Genomic DNA, 15,141 nt, shown 5'->3' with positions numbered 1-15,141 from the left:
TGATGAAATTTGGAAGTGGTCTGACACGTCAGATGGTGCTATCAAGCATCATGGCGGACATTTTTTTTTATTGATATTCAAAATTTCAAATGCAAAGGGAGTCATGTTACATGTTTTAAGGCTAGAATTTTACCAGAAACACGGTTGTGCGGTTATTTTAGCCCTAAAACAAGTCATTCCGGAGTTACTGCTTCTGAAAGGTTTTTAGTTTTGCCTTTAAGGGCTAAGCTCACGTTTCGTGAAGGCGGGTGAGATTTTTGTTGCAAAATTTGATTACTATATCAGAACACTGATGCTAATAAAATTATTTTAAAATAATAAACTTTCGAAAAGTAATGTTTGAAGCACACTTCATGTTGTGCTAACTTTAGAATGTTTTCTGCACCCTATGTACTTGGTTGGGTTTTGAGTAAATAATTTATTGAAGAAAGGCAATATTTGGAGCGTTCAGAGCACAATTGATCCAAATCCATTTTCAATAAAGTTCAGTTTTGCTCAGCAAATGAATTCTATTTCAAACGTAATATCTTCGCAGCCAAGAGTCAAACCATGCGAAAGGGCGTGGGATAGTTTCATGTGACAGCCGCCAGATAGAGGCGCCAGTGGGACAGGAGTGCAACCGCCCCATCCTCACTCTGGATTTCAGATTTTGGAGGCAGTAAGGCAGTTTTAGTAATCTTTTGATAAGCAAAGTCCAACAGAACAAGTTTGAGATCCTTACACCAAATAAATACGGATAACATACAGATGATTAAAACTGAAAAGTTGCTTAGGCCCAATTTCCAGAATTTTAAGCAGCCCGAAACTCTTTTGAATGTAGAGCCACCTTTGGAATCCTTGGGCCAAAAAATATAACAATGGACTACACGGCCAATGGAAATGGATTATAACTGATCAAAATTAGTATTTATTCAGTGTAAGGACTTCATTTTTTTTTTTTTTTTTTTTTGGACTTTGCTCAGCAAAATATTTCTAAATCAGCTTTACTATTCCAAAAATCTGAAATTCAGAGTAAGGGGCAGATGACCTCGCAACGAACGCCCCTCTCTAGCGCCAATTATATAAAATTCTAGATTGCATCTTGTCATGTAGTTTTTCTTTCTTTCATCTTGGATTCGTGGTTGTGGAAATATGATGTTTTCCGTCGGCGTATTCTTTTGGACACACCCTGCATTTATTTAACGTAATTATGCATCATTGACCATGCATTGCATCATTGTACACAATATAATGTTAATATCTTAAATTTATGAGCAAGGAGGGGGAGAAATTAGCTCTCCTCCCCATTCCGTCAACGCCGTTGTCTAGCTGTTGGCCTATGAAACTCTAGTCCACACGCTTTCACATGGTTTTTGTTTCATTTATTTCGTAAGTGAACCTTTCTGAAAATTGACTCGGATCCCTTGTACCCTGTACGCCCCACATCTAAAAATAGTTTATAAAAACTGGGTTGGAGCCAAATTTATACTGCAACCCAAGTTTGTTCGAAACGCATAAAATTAATTTGTTTAGTTTGATTGATTACAGTGTTGCATCAGTAGCAATGCTATGTGAGACATGGCTTTTTGTTTAACCGAACCACTAATTTTGAATTTTTACGTCGGATCGCAGTCAAAATCTATACAGCAAATTCCGATGTCTCGTGCCTCTACCCTCAAAATTTAACGTTAAAAGAGCGAAAATTGTGCTCTGTAGCGTGGTGCATACGTACTGACAGACGAACAAATTGAGATCAAATTGTCCCAGACACTGACGTTACGCACTGATTTTACAATGAAAAATTATAAAATGAGTTTTAGGTCCCACGGTTATGCCTGCTAGGCTAAAGGAGACGGTGCTGATGAGAAATGAATGAAAATGCTGGAATGAAGAAAGTGTGAGGAAACGGAAGAACCCCGAGGAAACCCACGCACACGGTGATTTTACAGTAAGTATCACGCTTTAATGGTTAGTTACGCGACTCCCATATGCGCTTTCTCGCCTGGTCCCTTCATACAAGTTATGGTTTTTAAGAAAATTTAGAACAGGCGCGGAAGAGGGATGAAATAAAATTTTCATAATGAAAAATATTTTTTGATACAAAATTAATTCTTACCTGAAGTTTCCAGTTGCATCTCAACAACATCATTGACGTTAGAATCATCAGAAGCAATTTTCGGATCAACACTTTTATCATTTGTTTGGGTTTCCAGTTTTTTTTTTTTTTTTTTTTTTTTTTTTTTTTTTTTGCAGCATTGCATTTTTGATAACGATTCTTCATTCTTTGAAGTAAACCAACCATTTCTTTTTTACACGTTTTGCAACGAGCTCGTATGGTTGTTTTCTTATCTGATGGAGTTTGAGATACTTTAATAAATTTCTCCAAATGATGTCCTCTTTTCTTCCCGTAAAGCACATGTTAAACGATTCCAAGTTGTACGGAGATTGAGAACAAACATGTACTGTATCAACGAATGCCTGCGATATTTTAATTTGAGAACCGCAATTTAGCAAATAACCTTTTGTTTGTTTTCTGTGATAATTATTTTGTTTATTTTTAATATCAGTTCTTCAAGTAGTCCAACCCTCGACTACGATACTTCCTCGCAAGTTAACTGAGAAGCATTTAAACAATACAATATACTTTAAAAATAAGGGGGGAAAAGAGATAAAATAAATTGTAGATCACCAAATTGACCTGCTCTGGCAACGAGAAATCAAAATATTCACATGAGAAGAAAATAGTCTTCTGAATGGGGAGCACTTCTGACAATTTTCTTTCTCTGGCAGATTTTTTTTTTACAAAAATAAATTAAACTTAAAATAAACATATGTTTAAAACAAGTCTTAAAAAATATACATGTTTAAAACAAAATGTTTAAAACGTATACAAAATTTGTTTTAAACAAAATCAATTGTTTAAAGCAAGTTTTTATCATTTGTTTTAAACAAAACAACCCTGCTTTTAATAGCTACCAACTACATAGTTGACGCCAGTGGTTTCTTATGTATTCCCTTGTGACGAATACTGTCTCCACAATGTTTTCTTATATACAATGATATAACTGTATTTTCTCCACGATCAAAAATAAAAGTACAATTGGGTAGTGTTGAATTTATTTGACCTAAATTGTAGATGTAAATATACCAAAATTGTATGGTTTCGGTTATGCTGTCGTTCGGAAGGCCATATTTACTGCTATAGTCATGAACCTACATTCTGTACTCCATTCATGACAATCCACTTACGATCTTATCTTATTTACATGAAAATAATTCACTCATTTGGCTACATTTATGCTACGCTAATGTGGTTTCATTCAGAAGCTTCGAGCATTTGGTGTGGTATACATATTTTACAATCTGAAGCTTAATTCCCAGGCTTATTTAAAGATTTCAATCTTGTGACTCCATTGACAGGCTTTACTCACATGGTGGTGCTTTTCAGATGTTTTAATATTACTACATTTTGACTGCGTGAAACATGGTGTGTGGCTAAGGACTTTTTATTGACTTGATTTGGCTGATACACTACAGTGGCAATTGAAATTCATTGTCTGTCTTTTTCTCTCTTATTTTTTACTCTGATAAAATTTGTTAGTAAAATTGTAAATGTAAAAGAGGATCCCAGTAAATAAAAAAAAATATCTGTTTTATTTCTTTCAGGTTAACGAAATTAACAAAATTGTGACGTCTATAAAGGCTGAAGATGGCACCAAATGGGAGGACATTTGTTTCGAGTGAGTTAAAATAGATTGTTTAAGATTGAAGAGAATAATTAGAAATAGTTAATAATAGTTGCTAGAAAAATGATTTTGTCCTATTCAAATTAAAAATCACAAGACCTAGGATTTATATAGTCATCAGCAAAAATGAGAATTCACAGCCTACATATTCTTTTGTCAATAACCTCCGCATGATTTGATCAAGTGAATATGTAATGCAGTTCTTAGTACTGAACAGCAAATTATATTATCTCTACATCAAGGGAAATCGAATTAAAATTGGTATTCGGTTTTGGCGTTATTCATCAAACAATATATAGGGTGAATGTACTCATTTTTGCTTGTAACTGTACAAGGAAGAACATATTAAAGTTTGCAAACATCTTGTTCTCCATTCAGAACAACAAATAAACTTAGTACCTTGAACTTTATCTAACATTTCTTTTGCAGAATTCTAATCAGAATTTGAGTTCAACAATGATTAAAATAGCTCATGTTAACTTCATCTTAAGGTATCCTGTCTAAGTTTATTAACATATGGAGTAAGCAGAATGAAAATAGATACGTTTAAAACTATGTGAGTTGAAAAAGTGGGGAATTTCATAATCTAGCTCAGTAGAAGTAGAAACTTGTAACAATTGAAGAAAAAGCACTTGGCATACATTTCCCTCTTTGAACAAATTTCTGTTTAGATCAGTGGCGTATTTTATGGGCAACCGAGGCTACTGGCGGCAGCCCTGCAACATTAGTAAAGAAAATTAATGTAACACCTATAAACTAATTTAAAATAATAAGTTTACAGTTTATCTTCTTTTCATGGTACTAGTTTCTCTATAGTTTTCGAAAACATGAATATATACTAAGACAGCCGCTAACGCTTGGAGCGCAATCCCTCTCGCATTGTGAGTGACTAATTATGTGGCAACTCCCTGGAATACCATTGTCTACTGACAGCAGAAAGAAATGTGTAACTCCTTGCACGCTAACGTATGTTCTGCCATAACTATGTGCTAGCGACCTACAGGTTGGCAACCAGGTCAGTGTATCGGTTTCCGCAGGCGGAGGGAGTAAATGGAAGTAAAGGCGGATTTTCATGCCCGCGTTAGAACGGAAGCATCACATGTAGCGTATTCACCGTAAATTATTTTCGTTTTCATACATCCGTGCGTGTATTGCGCCAAATTACTACTCCCTAGCTAATGCGCATGCGTAAAATAGAAAGTTTGCGACTTCCGCCATGTTAGTCAGTGAATACAATAGTGTACGCGCGCTACTTCCGTCAGAATTGAACAAATTTCTAGGAAAGGCGGATTTTCATGTGTCCTTTACCTCCGTGAGTTGCGAGCGATTGTGCTAAACAGCCAATGAAATCACGCATCGGAGATGGCGCGCTACACTCGCGTCAGAGTAGAAATTTGTTCAATTCTGACGGAAGTAGCGCGCGTACACTATTGTATTCACTGACTAACATGGCGGAAGTCGCAAACTTTCTATTTTACGCATGCGCATTAGCTAGCGAGTAGTAATTTGGCGCAATACACGCACGGATGTATGAAAACGAAAATTATTTTCGTTTTCATACATCCGTGCGTGTATTGCGCCAAATTACTACTCGCTAGCTAATGCGCATGCGTAAAATAGAAAGTTTGCGACTTTAGTTTGTGATAATGGATTCCTGAAGGAGAGCTATCGTTTTAGCTGGAATATATTATATTTCAAAACGCCGCCGTCAGAAGTATGTTAGGAAAATGTGGTGGGTTCACCCCATTTTCTAGCTTCGACGAGAATACGGAATATACAGGAACCTTTTCTTTGAATTAAAATCCGATCCGGATAAATTTTATAAAACAAATAAAAATATTTATAAATCATACTAAAGCATGTTTCAAATTACATTGCTTTTATTTTATATAGGGATTGATAATTTGTACATAGCAGTTATTGTATGAACTATCTATTGTTCTCGGTAATACAACTAATTATTTACACAAATATAAAAGTACTAACCATCGATACCAATATTTTCAGCAATTTGATGGCATGTTTTTGTCCTTAATACTGAATCCTTGTATTTCGGATACTTAAGGTTTTCCAAATTTTGTTTTCTCTTACTTGTTCTACGAGCAGTTCTTCAAACGTTGTTCTTACCTCCGCCATGTTAGTCAGTGAATACAATAGTGTACGCGCGCTACTTCCGTCAGAATTGAACAAATTTCTACTCTGACGCGAGTGTAGCGCGCCATCTCCGATGCGTGATTTCATTGGCTGTTTAGCACAATCGCTCGCAACTCACGGAGGTAAAGGACACATGAAAATCCGCCTTTAAGAGCAAAGACATATCAGCCATTTTGGGGTATCATTTCATAGCGCTTTGCGTCAACACAATGTTTGTGTTTTACTTTGCGACTGTTGTTATTGTGGTTATAATTACTTATTAGGTTTTTTGCCTTTGAGTTGAATCTGCTGATTTTGCACCAACCGTTACAAAATGAGGCCCACAGACAGTATTGTAGATTGAACAATTTGTTAACTTCTATTTACAATGATGAGCGTTGTGAGTGACATCTAGAGGGAAAATGAAATGCTACGAAGAGAATTATCATTTTTTTTTAAATTTTTGTTACAAAGTAAATTGATTATAGAACGTTTGTTTGTAAGGATAAAATCAGTACACTAATAGATTTAAGGTGAAATAAAATTACTATACATGTTTCGTGATTCAAACTGATGAACCAAAAATATTGTATGGGATAACCGGGCACATTTCTTAACCGTTTGCGTTAACTCAACGCAGAATTTGGGATTTAGATTGCGATAACCGACTTAACATTTATAATGACTGTTTTGCTGTTTTGCGTTGCGTTGCTATACTCAGAATTTTTGCGATACTGGTAAGGAATGACAACCAACGTCAGTAACAGAGACAATTCTCAAGGGAAGGTGAGATTGGTGAGAATTAACGTTTTATGAATGCAATCCACGAAAAGTTAACTGCATAAAGATGTGATGGCATTTCATTTACGGTGGAAAACATCAATGATCTCAAAACAAAAATTCAAAATGCAGCAACCGCTATTTGTTCATTGTTATGCATATTTTGTATATTATTATCATTATTATTATTATTACTTCTATTATTACTACTAATATACAAGGTCAGTAGTAGGTCATGCCGTCAAACCAGTATACGCTGTTGGTTCATATGGCTGCTAACTTTTATTGTGGTTCCGAAATCTGGCAGTAATTTGTTACATTTTGTCTGGAGATTAATCTTAATTAATTTTTGGTGACTTTTCATTCCTTAGTATCCTTCTGGACTAAACTATTTTTAAGGAAAGAGTTGTAAACGTTTAAAAGTCTTAAATGTTTCCCTTGTATCTCTTTATTAGTATAATTTACCGATATACCATACACTTTCGTGTATTTCTGCTGTGTAAAGCTAGGTTGTCATGCTGCAAGAATCTTGTAGCTGTCAGTAAAAAATCTTGCAACTGTAACCAATCTCAAGTTCGTGGTCCATGTTCGGGCAGCTATTTATTTGTAACCGCCTGTAATTCTGTTCGCTGTCCTCGGCTCGTGGTATTACCAATAAGTATACTCCTGATACTTTAACTTACCTGGACAGGACGACGAAGACCTCTCCAAGAAAGGTTACAAACTGTTTCCCAAAAAGCTCGTCGGTCTCAATAATGAGATGAGCATTAGGCGCCGAGAGGTTCGGGTGTCTCGTCTCGAAAACCTCACGGACGATCAGACGGTCATCCAGACCATAACGCACACAAACATCACTCATACAAACAACGAAAACACACTGGATTAATTGACACTATACTTATTTATTAGAACACTATTTTGAAAAAAAAATAACGAAGAGAAATGAACACAACACTGGACACTAATAAATTTTGCCGCTGAAATTACGTTTTGCCCTTTTCGGGAAATAGAGCCCTTTCTATATATATGATTATAATTCAGGTATCACTATAAATACTTTGCTCACACCATTAACACACTTGGGGGATTCGCACTGGGGAAAAGTTGTCTGGATCGTCCCACGATGAATCCAGTTGTTACGCTGAACAGTCCTGCAGCGTAAAGGTGAATCTTCAGCAAACACACAAAAGAAGATCTCCACAATGGAATACAGATATTGGAGGGCGCGTATGTAACATTTTAAACGCACAAGGTCTGAGGACTTGGGATTTCACTGATTGGGGCTACCCGTAAGAAATCGTCCTTCACCAGCTAAATAGCTTGTGCCCCTTAACACAACTTATGTTTGAAGTTCAACGCGAGATGCGTGGTTGCATCTTCCAGACCTGGAGTCAAACTCCCTGAGCCTCCAAGCTCAAGCTACGGGTTGCAATGATCAACGGAAAAGTGTTGGCAGTTCATTTCAAAAATCACTCAGTTACTCACCTGTATGCACATACAAACAGAATATAGAAAACAATTTATGTTAATTTTAGTCAACTGCCTATAATGCACTAGACACGGCGATAACACTGGCGTGAGAAAGTACAGATAACGAACTACGAAAACTGTGAGGCTGGTGCCACTTTGGCTACTGGGACATCTGGTCAGCCCGTATTTCTCTAATCTATTGTAATGTTTCCATAAGCGATTAAAGAAAGCACTTAATTCAGTTCCAAATAACTGCAGAATATATACTGTGCATATAATGAGTCAGGGAGAAACACTGAAATGGTTAGTCACTAACTGAAATGTTCTCACTAAAAGCAACGTTTTAAATATATATATGAAAAAACGATGAAAGACTTCTTTGTCCAATTGTGTGGGAAAGAAGCAATTCCCACCAAAGAAAGAACTTATATGCGTTGCAGAATAAAGTATAAATCGAAAATAATAATCACTGTCTTCACGAAATATACAGAGTGTCCACAAAAAATCCTTCTATAACCTGGTAGCGGTTATATATGGTGTCCGAAAGTGGAACGACCTGTCAAGTGTATACGTAGACAGGTTGAGAACCCTTGGCCGTCTGACGAAGTATGAATAAAATTAGGTTTTTCACCTAAAAATTTAAAATAAGTTAGTTGGCAACACTGTCATATGGTGTGAGACTTACGTGTATAAACGATGAATGGTTTTTCACCTGAAAAAGGGCTATTTAAAATAGTTAAAGAACTTGTCCACTCACTACAAAGTGATGAGGTTCCTGCATGAGCAATGTCCAATCCAAATGTTCCATACAGTAATAAGATCCTCTTGAACAATTGGTGCAGTTGAGTTTCCTTATCTTCCGTTACTTCACATGTTGAAACCATGTGTTGAATATCCTCCATAGTTCTCCAACGATGAGTTGATGAGGGGAGAAGGGGAGATTTTTTTTAACACTGGTGTGAGAAACAAAGTACGGTTACAACACCTGTATGATAACTTTTTTTTTTAAGTTCGCAGAAAGCGTTTATAGGGCTATTAAAATTCTGACCTTTTTTTTTTAAATACAAATACTTTTCGTAAAATGTTTAAGTGTTCCGTTTCGATCACTTTATTTGATATAATATGAAGTAAATACATTATAGGGCTATTTAAATGCTTTTTTTTAAACACTAATAAATTCTTTCGTAAAATGTTTAAGTGTTCCGTTTCGATCACTTTATTTTGTATAATATGAAATAAATATACACACTCAATAACTATTCATGAAAACATCGACTTAAAGAATTATCAAATATCTCAATAAAAACCTTTTAAATGTCTTCTTTTTAAATATACTGATATCTGTATTTAAAATATAATAATATGAATGAATAAGCAAATAGCAAAACATGTTAAAAGTACTAGAATATTAAAATTATTATTGAAGTTTCGATATCACCATAATATATTTGGAAAATATGAAAATCATTGAAAAAATAAAATGAATGGAAATGTAAACACATGATAAACTGACAATATACAAACAAAATAATATTTTCACCTGTATGTCCCCTTTTTTATTTTTTTAACTGTGCCTCGTGTTGTTTGGCAGAAGAAAACGAAAAATCGTTTTTCAAAATAAAAAAAATAAACTTAAGTGTCAAAATTGACGTTCATAGTAATTCCAAGAAATAAGCATGATTCTGCATATCAAAGAAAAGATCGTGATTTCGTTGACATGTATGAAGAAAATTCGGCACGCCATAAGATCAAATGCCATCTGCTCGTCGTGAAAATCGAGACTTTAATTCAAAAATGCTCATTACAACAAATGGTTTCTTTCTGAAACAAAGTTATTATTAGCTTAGGCCTCGAATAATGGTTGTTCACTTCCAAAAACGTAAACATTGTAGGGTTACCAGAATAGATGGGTATTATCTGCAAAAAATTTATTAATAAAGTGTTGAAAACTATTCAATATTGATCCAAGTTTTTCAAAGGTCTGAATCAAGGGAGTTGACTCGCTAGTCCAAACATTCCTGAAAATAAATGGTCATTATGCCATGAATTGACCAAAACCATAGGTGGGAAAAATGGGTAATACTACACGTACTTACACACGAAATATGCCATCGACACCTGCGAGGCAAAACTAGAAACGAAGAACGGCCTGCAACCATAGGCACTTACAAAATGTTTCTATACATAACTGAAATATCAACACTAATATTCAGTAAAATACACGTATGTTCCCTGGACCATAACGTACATCATCCACCTGGAAAAAATGTGTAAACACACAAAATACAAATGCTCTCCTAGCATCGTAAAGATATGTCTCTATAAGACAAAATACATGAGACCGGTGAAAAGAAAAACATGGGATACAAACAAGAGTATAGTCAACGACATTACAAATTTCTGGTCGGTCTGAAAGCATCCAAATTAAATTCCCCACAAAACAGCTGTAACAAGCTTCCTTAGGCATCTTCGCTACAAATATTCAAAATGGTCTTATTAACATATTAAAATTCAGTCATCGAGCATACGAAATAATTGACAAAGTCATTTTCAAAAAATCGTTATGGCTTCATGCTGTTGAAAAGAAAATAAGTTTATTATTCGGGGTCTATATCGAATTCGAATAGTTTCTAGGACATACTGGAACTAAAATACAATTTTCTCAAAATTAACATGAAAAATAAACATTACAACTCATTAGCATACAAGTACACAATATAGTTACGATTCATAAACGTTAAAATATTCGCTGAAATGTTACTAAACAATAGCATACACTAAAAAAAAATCTAACCTAAGAATACACATGGTTAGTTACGGGTTACTATAAAAGAAGAAGGGAAATGAAAAACTATATTTTGCGATTGATGGCGAAAATACAGTTAGCTATGGAATATCCAATGGATTAGCCACATCCATTTTTGCAAGAGATCTGCAATTCCAGGAAATATTGCCTCCCTGAAAAAAAAATATTTATATTTATCCCCATAAAATATCCTACCCGAGGAAGTTTCCCTACGGTCGTTCAGTGGTCTAGAGAAGACGAAAAAAAATGTTAATTAGAAATTACAAGAAAATATAGAAGTTAAACATATTTCCGCATATATATTAATATGAGGGGAAAAACGACCGTTCACCATCAGAATATCTGTTCATATAGTTCCTTCTACAATAAAAAGATTACTGCTTTCGTTCGGAGAATTATACTATTCACACGACATTCCTGCACATTCTATTACCAACAAGGAAATGTCTGTTATCACTTGTTTAAGGCTTAGCCTACTTTCCGTTCTGAACTTTTCTCTTCGAACAAAATATATCATGTCACATCCTGGAAATTCAAATAAGTCAAAATCGGGTAAATGACGTAAATGAGGTTCAACAAAATTACAGTAAACACTTCAAAATGAAAACGAAAATCTAAGATTTACACTGAAAAATAAATTTAACATTGATTATAAGTGTAAAGTTTCATATTCTACGCATGAGATTACATACTAAGTTTTAATGACAAATATACAAGTGTACATATAATGAATAACTAAAAAATTTCTCTTCCTGGGCATCTCGATACATTTTTTTTTCTAAAAAAAAATCAAACATTAATTCTAAATAACATGTAATAACATATTTAAGAATTTCGAAAGTGGGAAGAAACCCTAAAAGATATTTTTAAAATTTAAAACACAATAAAAATATATATTATAACGCCAAAACATCTTCCCACTAGCTAAGGTACGGATATCTCGCCAAGATATCAAACCGTTTTTGGATAAATACGGTCCCTCTACGTATGTGATACGTTAATTATTTACTAAAAGATCTAAATTCAAACATCTGAAATGAAAACAAGAAAAAATTAATGACATTAAACTAATAGTAAGTCAGTGATGAGGTTTGCAACATTAGTATTCAATTGTGAGGCGCGACACGGAGTAAAGACCAAAAGCGGAAAAGAATCAGCTGTGTGTCGTTCGTCATTCGTAACCATAAGCACAGGTGGTCGAGAATGCAGCGACTATCTTATCAAAATAAAGAAAGAAAACGTGTTATCTGCTCATTGCCGAACAGTTAAAAGCTGGAAGCAAAAATGAGTTTAAAAGAAATGCGTAGTTCTTCTTTTCGTGTCCAGGTGTTTTATCCACAACTAAAAACAAAAAAGAAGGAAAAGAATGAATGTCTATCACCTAACAGTTAAAAGAAAAATTGAAAGAAATGCGTTGCTTTCCTAAAAGAAAATTCGTATCAGTGTAAATTTTTTTTTTTTTTTTAAATGAAGTTAACCTCACTTAACATCTGTTTTAATTCCTGCTCTCTGTATAACTTCTACGTAATTGTAGTCCACCTGTAAAGTTAGGTGCGATTAATGGGATACACGTAGGCGCCCAATATGTGGAATTGAAGTAATAATGTAACCAAGGATCTCCTAAATAAAGAGTTAGCAAACGGGTGGTTGATAAGTTATTAACCTGTAAAGGAGTTGAATTATTCTCATCGGACTTGTCGTTTTCGGAGTTTGACAAGTTGACTTCCCCACTAGGGGAAAAAGAGATTGGTTCTTGAATTTCATTAACAGGTGACAAATTAAGGTCATGCAAAAGATCTTCTGGTAGTTGGCGACGTGCCAAGGCCATCCAAATTTCACGGGTTTCAGGGGTAGGTTCCCATAACTTGGTCCTGTCTATCGAATGAAGTCCTAAATATTCACCTGTGGAAGGGTCAACAAGTTCAACAACACGGTCATTAATGACCTTAACACATAAAAGGGGTCCTCGGTACAAATCAAAAAATTTTGATATTTCACCTTTCAATAGACTACTGATGTTACGCTGTTTGAGAAAAATCAAACTTCCTTGTTTTAAGCGTCGTCGCTGTTGTTGACTATCGTTCCATCGTGCGTTCCTTTTTTCAATGATGGCTTTTCGTCGGTGGTCTGCCATAAGTAATTTATTCGACCAACTAATCCCATCTTCCTTATCAAAATCTTCAGATACCTGTAAACCAAAATGCTTAAAAATGGGACGAGAGAAATGAATATTAAGATACAAACTTGCTGGTGAAACACCAAGACTTTCAACGATGGAGTAGTTATGTAACAGAACTGCTTGCGTCAGGTTCTCGGCCCATTTATTATGTGACTGACAACATAATAACCTAAGGGTAGATACAAGAATTTTATTAGAGTGTTCTGTGATGTTACTCATGGGGTGATACGGTGTTGTATGATGGACTTTAATATTGTACTCTTGCATTTTAGATAGAAACTTTTTGCTATGAAACACTGCAGCGTTATCTGTCAGCACCGCCTGAACGATACCTAAATGCAGCATGTATATATCAAATAAACACTTAATGACTGAAGTAGCAGTGGCGTTCTTCAAGGGGTAAGCTGTACAATATTGAGTAAACACATCAACAGTAACTAGTGCGAAACGCGCACCATTTTTGCCTGATGGGTATGGGCCTAAAAAATCAAGGGCTAATAAAGCTCTAGGTTCTGAATAAGGATTAGTAGACAAGAAACGAGCTGGTGGGTGGTGATCGGATTTAAATTGCATACATTTCACGCAATCCTTTAAATGTTTCTTCACATCTGATCTCATTTTGCTCCAATAAAATGATTTTGAGATGATCCGAAGCGTTCTGTCTACTCCCGGGTGATCTAAATCGTCATGGTAAGCTGTAAGAACGTTATTCACTAATGACCTGGGAATGCAAATTTTATATGAATCTGGGAAATGAAAATCTCTGTATAAAAGAATACCATTATCGAGTTTGAAAAATTTTTCCCAATTGCGTGAATTCCTTGGAAGTTCTTTTATTTCCTCGCCTGCTAAAAAAGAAATAATGGGGAAATAATCAGCATCTTCCTTTTGCGCGTTCTGTAATTCTTCAACTGAAATATTTTTGATTTTGTCTTGAATAGCCTGTAAAAGATGAACACGTTTAGTTGGTAATTCTTTGGAAGGGAAGAGACGTGAAAGCGCATCTGCACAAAGGTTCTCGGAACCTTTCTGGAAACGTATTTCGTACTCCAGCTGTTGTAATTCCAGGGACCATCTAAGAAGACGAGTGTTCCAAGGCTTAGCCTTATCCAACCAACTGAGATTTTTATGATCTGTAATAAAAATAACATGGTGACCAATTAGCAATTGACGCCATTTTCGGACCGCAAATACGATTGCAAGACATTCGATCTCACTCACACTATAGCGTGACTCCGCAGGTGTTAAAGTCCGACTAGCGAACTGGATTACCTTTTTCTGTCCATTACTGTACTGATATAGGACTGCACTGACTCCCAAGCGGGATGCATCCGATTCTAGGTAATAAGGTAAATTCAAGTCAGGATGTGACAAGAGAACATCTTTACAAATATCATCTTTAACTTGTTGAAAAGATTGTTCGTGTTCTTCAAGCCATTGCCACCGTTTTCCCTTTTTGAGAAGCTGAAAAAGAGGTTGCATTTTTTCCGAGAAATGAGGAATAAAATTTCGTGACCAATTAAAGAGACCAATTACAGATTGTAAAGATTTAATATTGGTAGGTCTGGGTAAGTTACGAACCGCTTCTATGGTTTTTGGATCTTTTTTGATACCTTCGGGAGTAATCAAGAAACCTAGAAAAGATATTGAATTAGTGCAAAACGAACATTTTTCAATGTTAAGAGTAAGGTTGTGTTCTCTGAACTTATCAAAGATTTGTCTCAGCAATGCAAGATGTTCTTCGAAACTATCTGTAAAGCAAGCCAAATCGTCGATGTATCGTAAGATTTTAGCATGTAACTCTGGTCCCAATACTTTTTGGAGCATACTGTTTAAAACACTGCTACCATTTTTGTAACCGAAACATGTGACTCGATATTGGTAATGCTGGCCTTCGAAATTGAATGCTGTATATTCCTGGGACTTAGGAGTAAGCAAAGCTTGATTATAGCTACTTACAAGATCCAGGGAGCTAAGGAAAGGTTTACATTTTACTTTTAATAATAAGTCCTGTATGCCCTCAGATTTTGTTTGGCGAAGTTCCACAA

The 15,141-nt window shown here is 35.3% G+C and overlaps 1 protein-coding gene across 1 annotated transcript in view; it reads left to right on the top strand.

Moving 5' to 3' along the window:
- Positions 1-15,141, top strand: part of LOC145687903 (patched domain-containing protein 3-like) — a 222,586-nt gene that overhangs the window by 142,075 nt on the left and 65,370 nt on the right. The window contains exon 3 of the mRNA XM_081761445.1: positions 3,646-3,719. Within this exon, the coding sequence (XP_081617571.1) occupies positions 3,646-3,719 (74 nt within the window). The remainder of the gene's footprint in view (positions 1-3,645; positions 3,720-15,141) is intronic.

Source organism: Thermobia domestica, chromosome 6, assembly GCF_964235325.1.
Source record: "Thermobia domestica chromosome 6, izTheDome1.hap1.1, whole genome shotgun sequence".
Taxonomy (NCBI): Eukaryota; Metazoa; Arthropoda; class Insecta; order Zygentoma; family Lepismatidae; genus Thermobia; species Thermobia domestica.
Note: the sequence above shows the minus strand (reverse complement) of the source record. Positions and strands in the feature narration are given on the sequence as shown.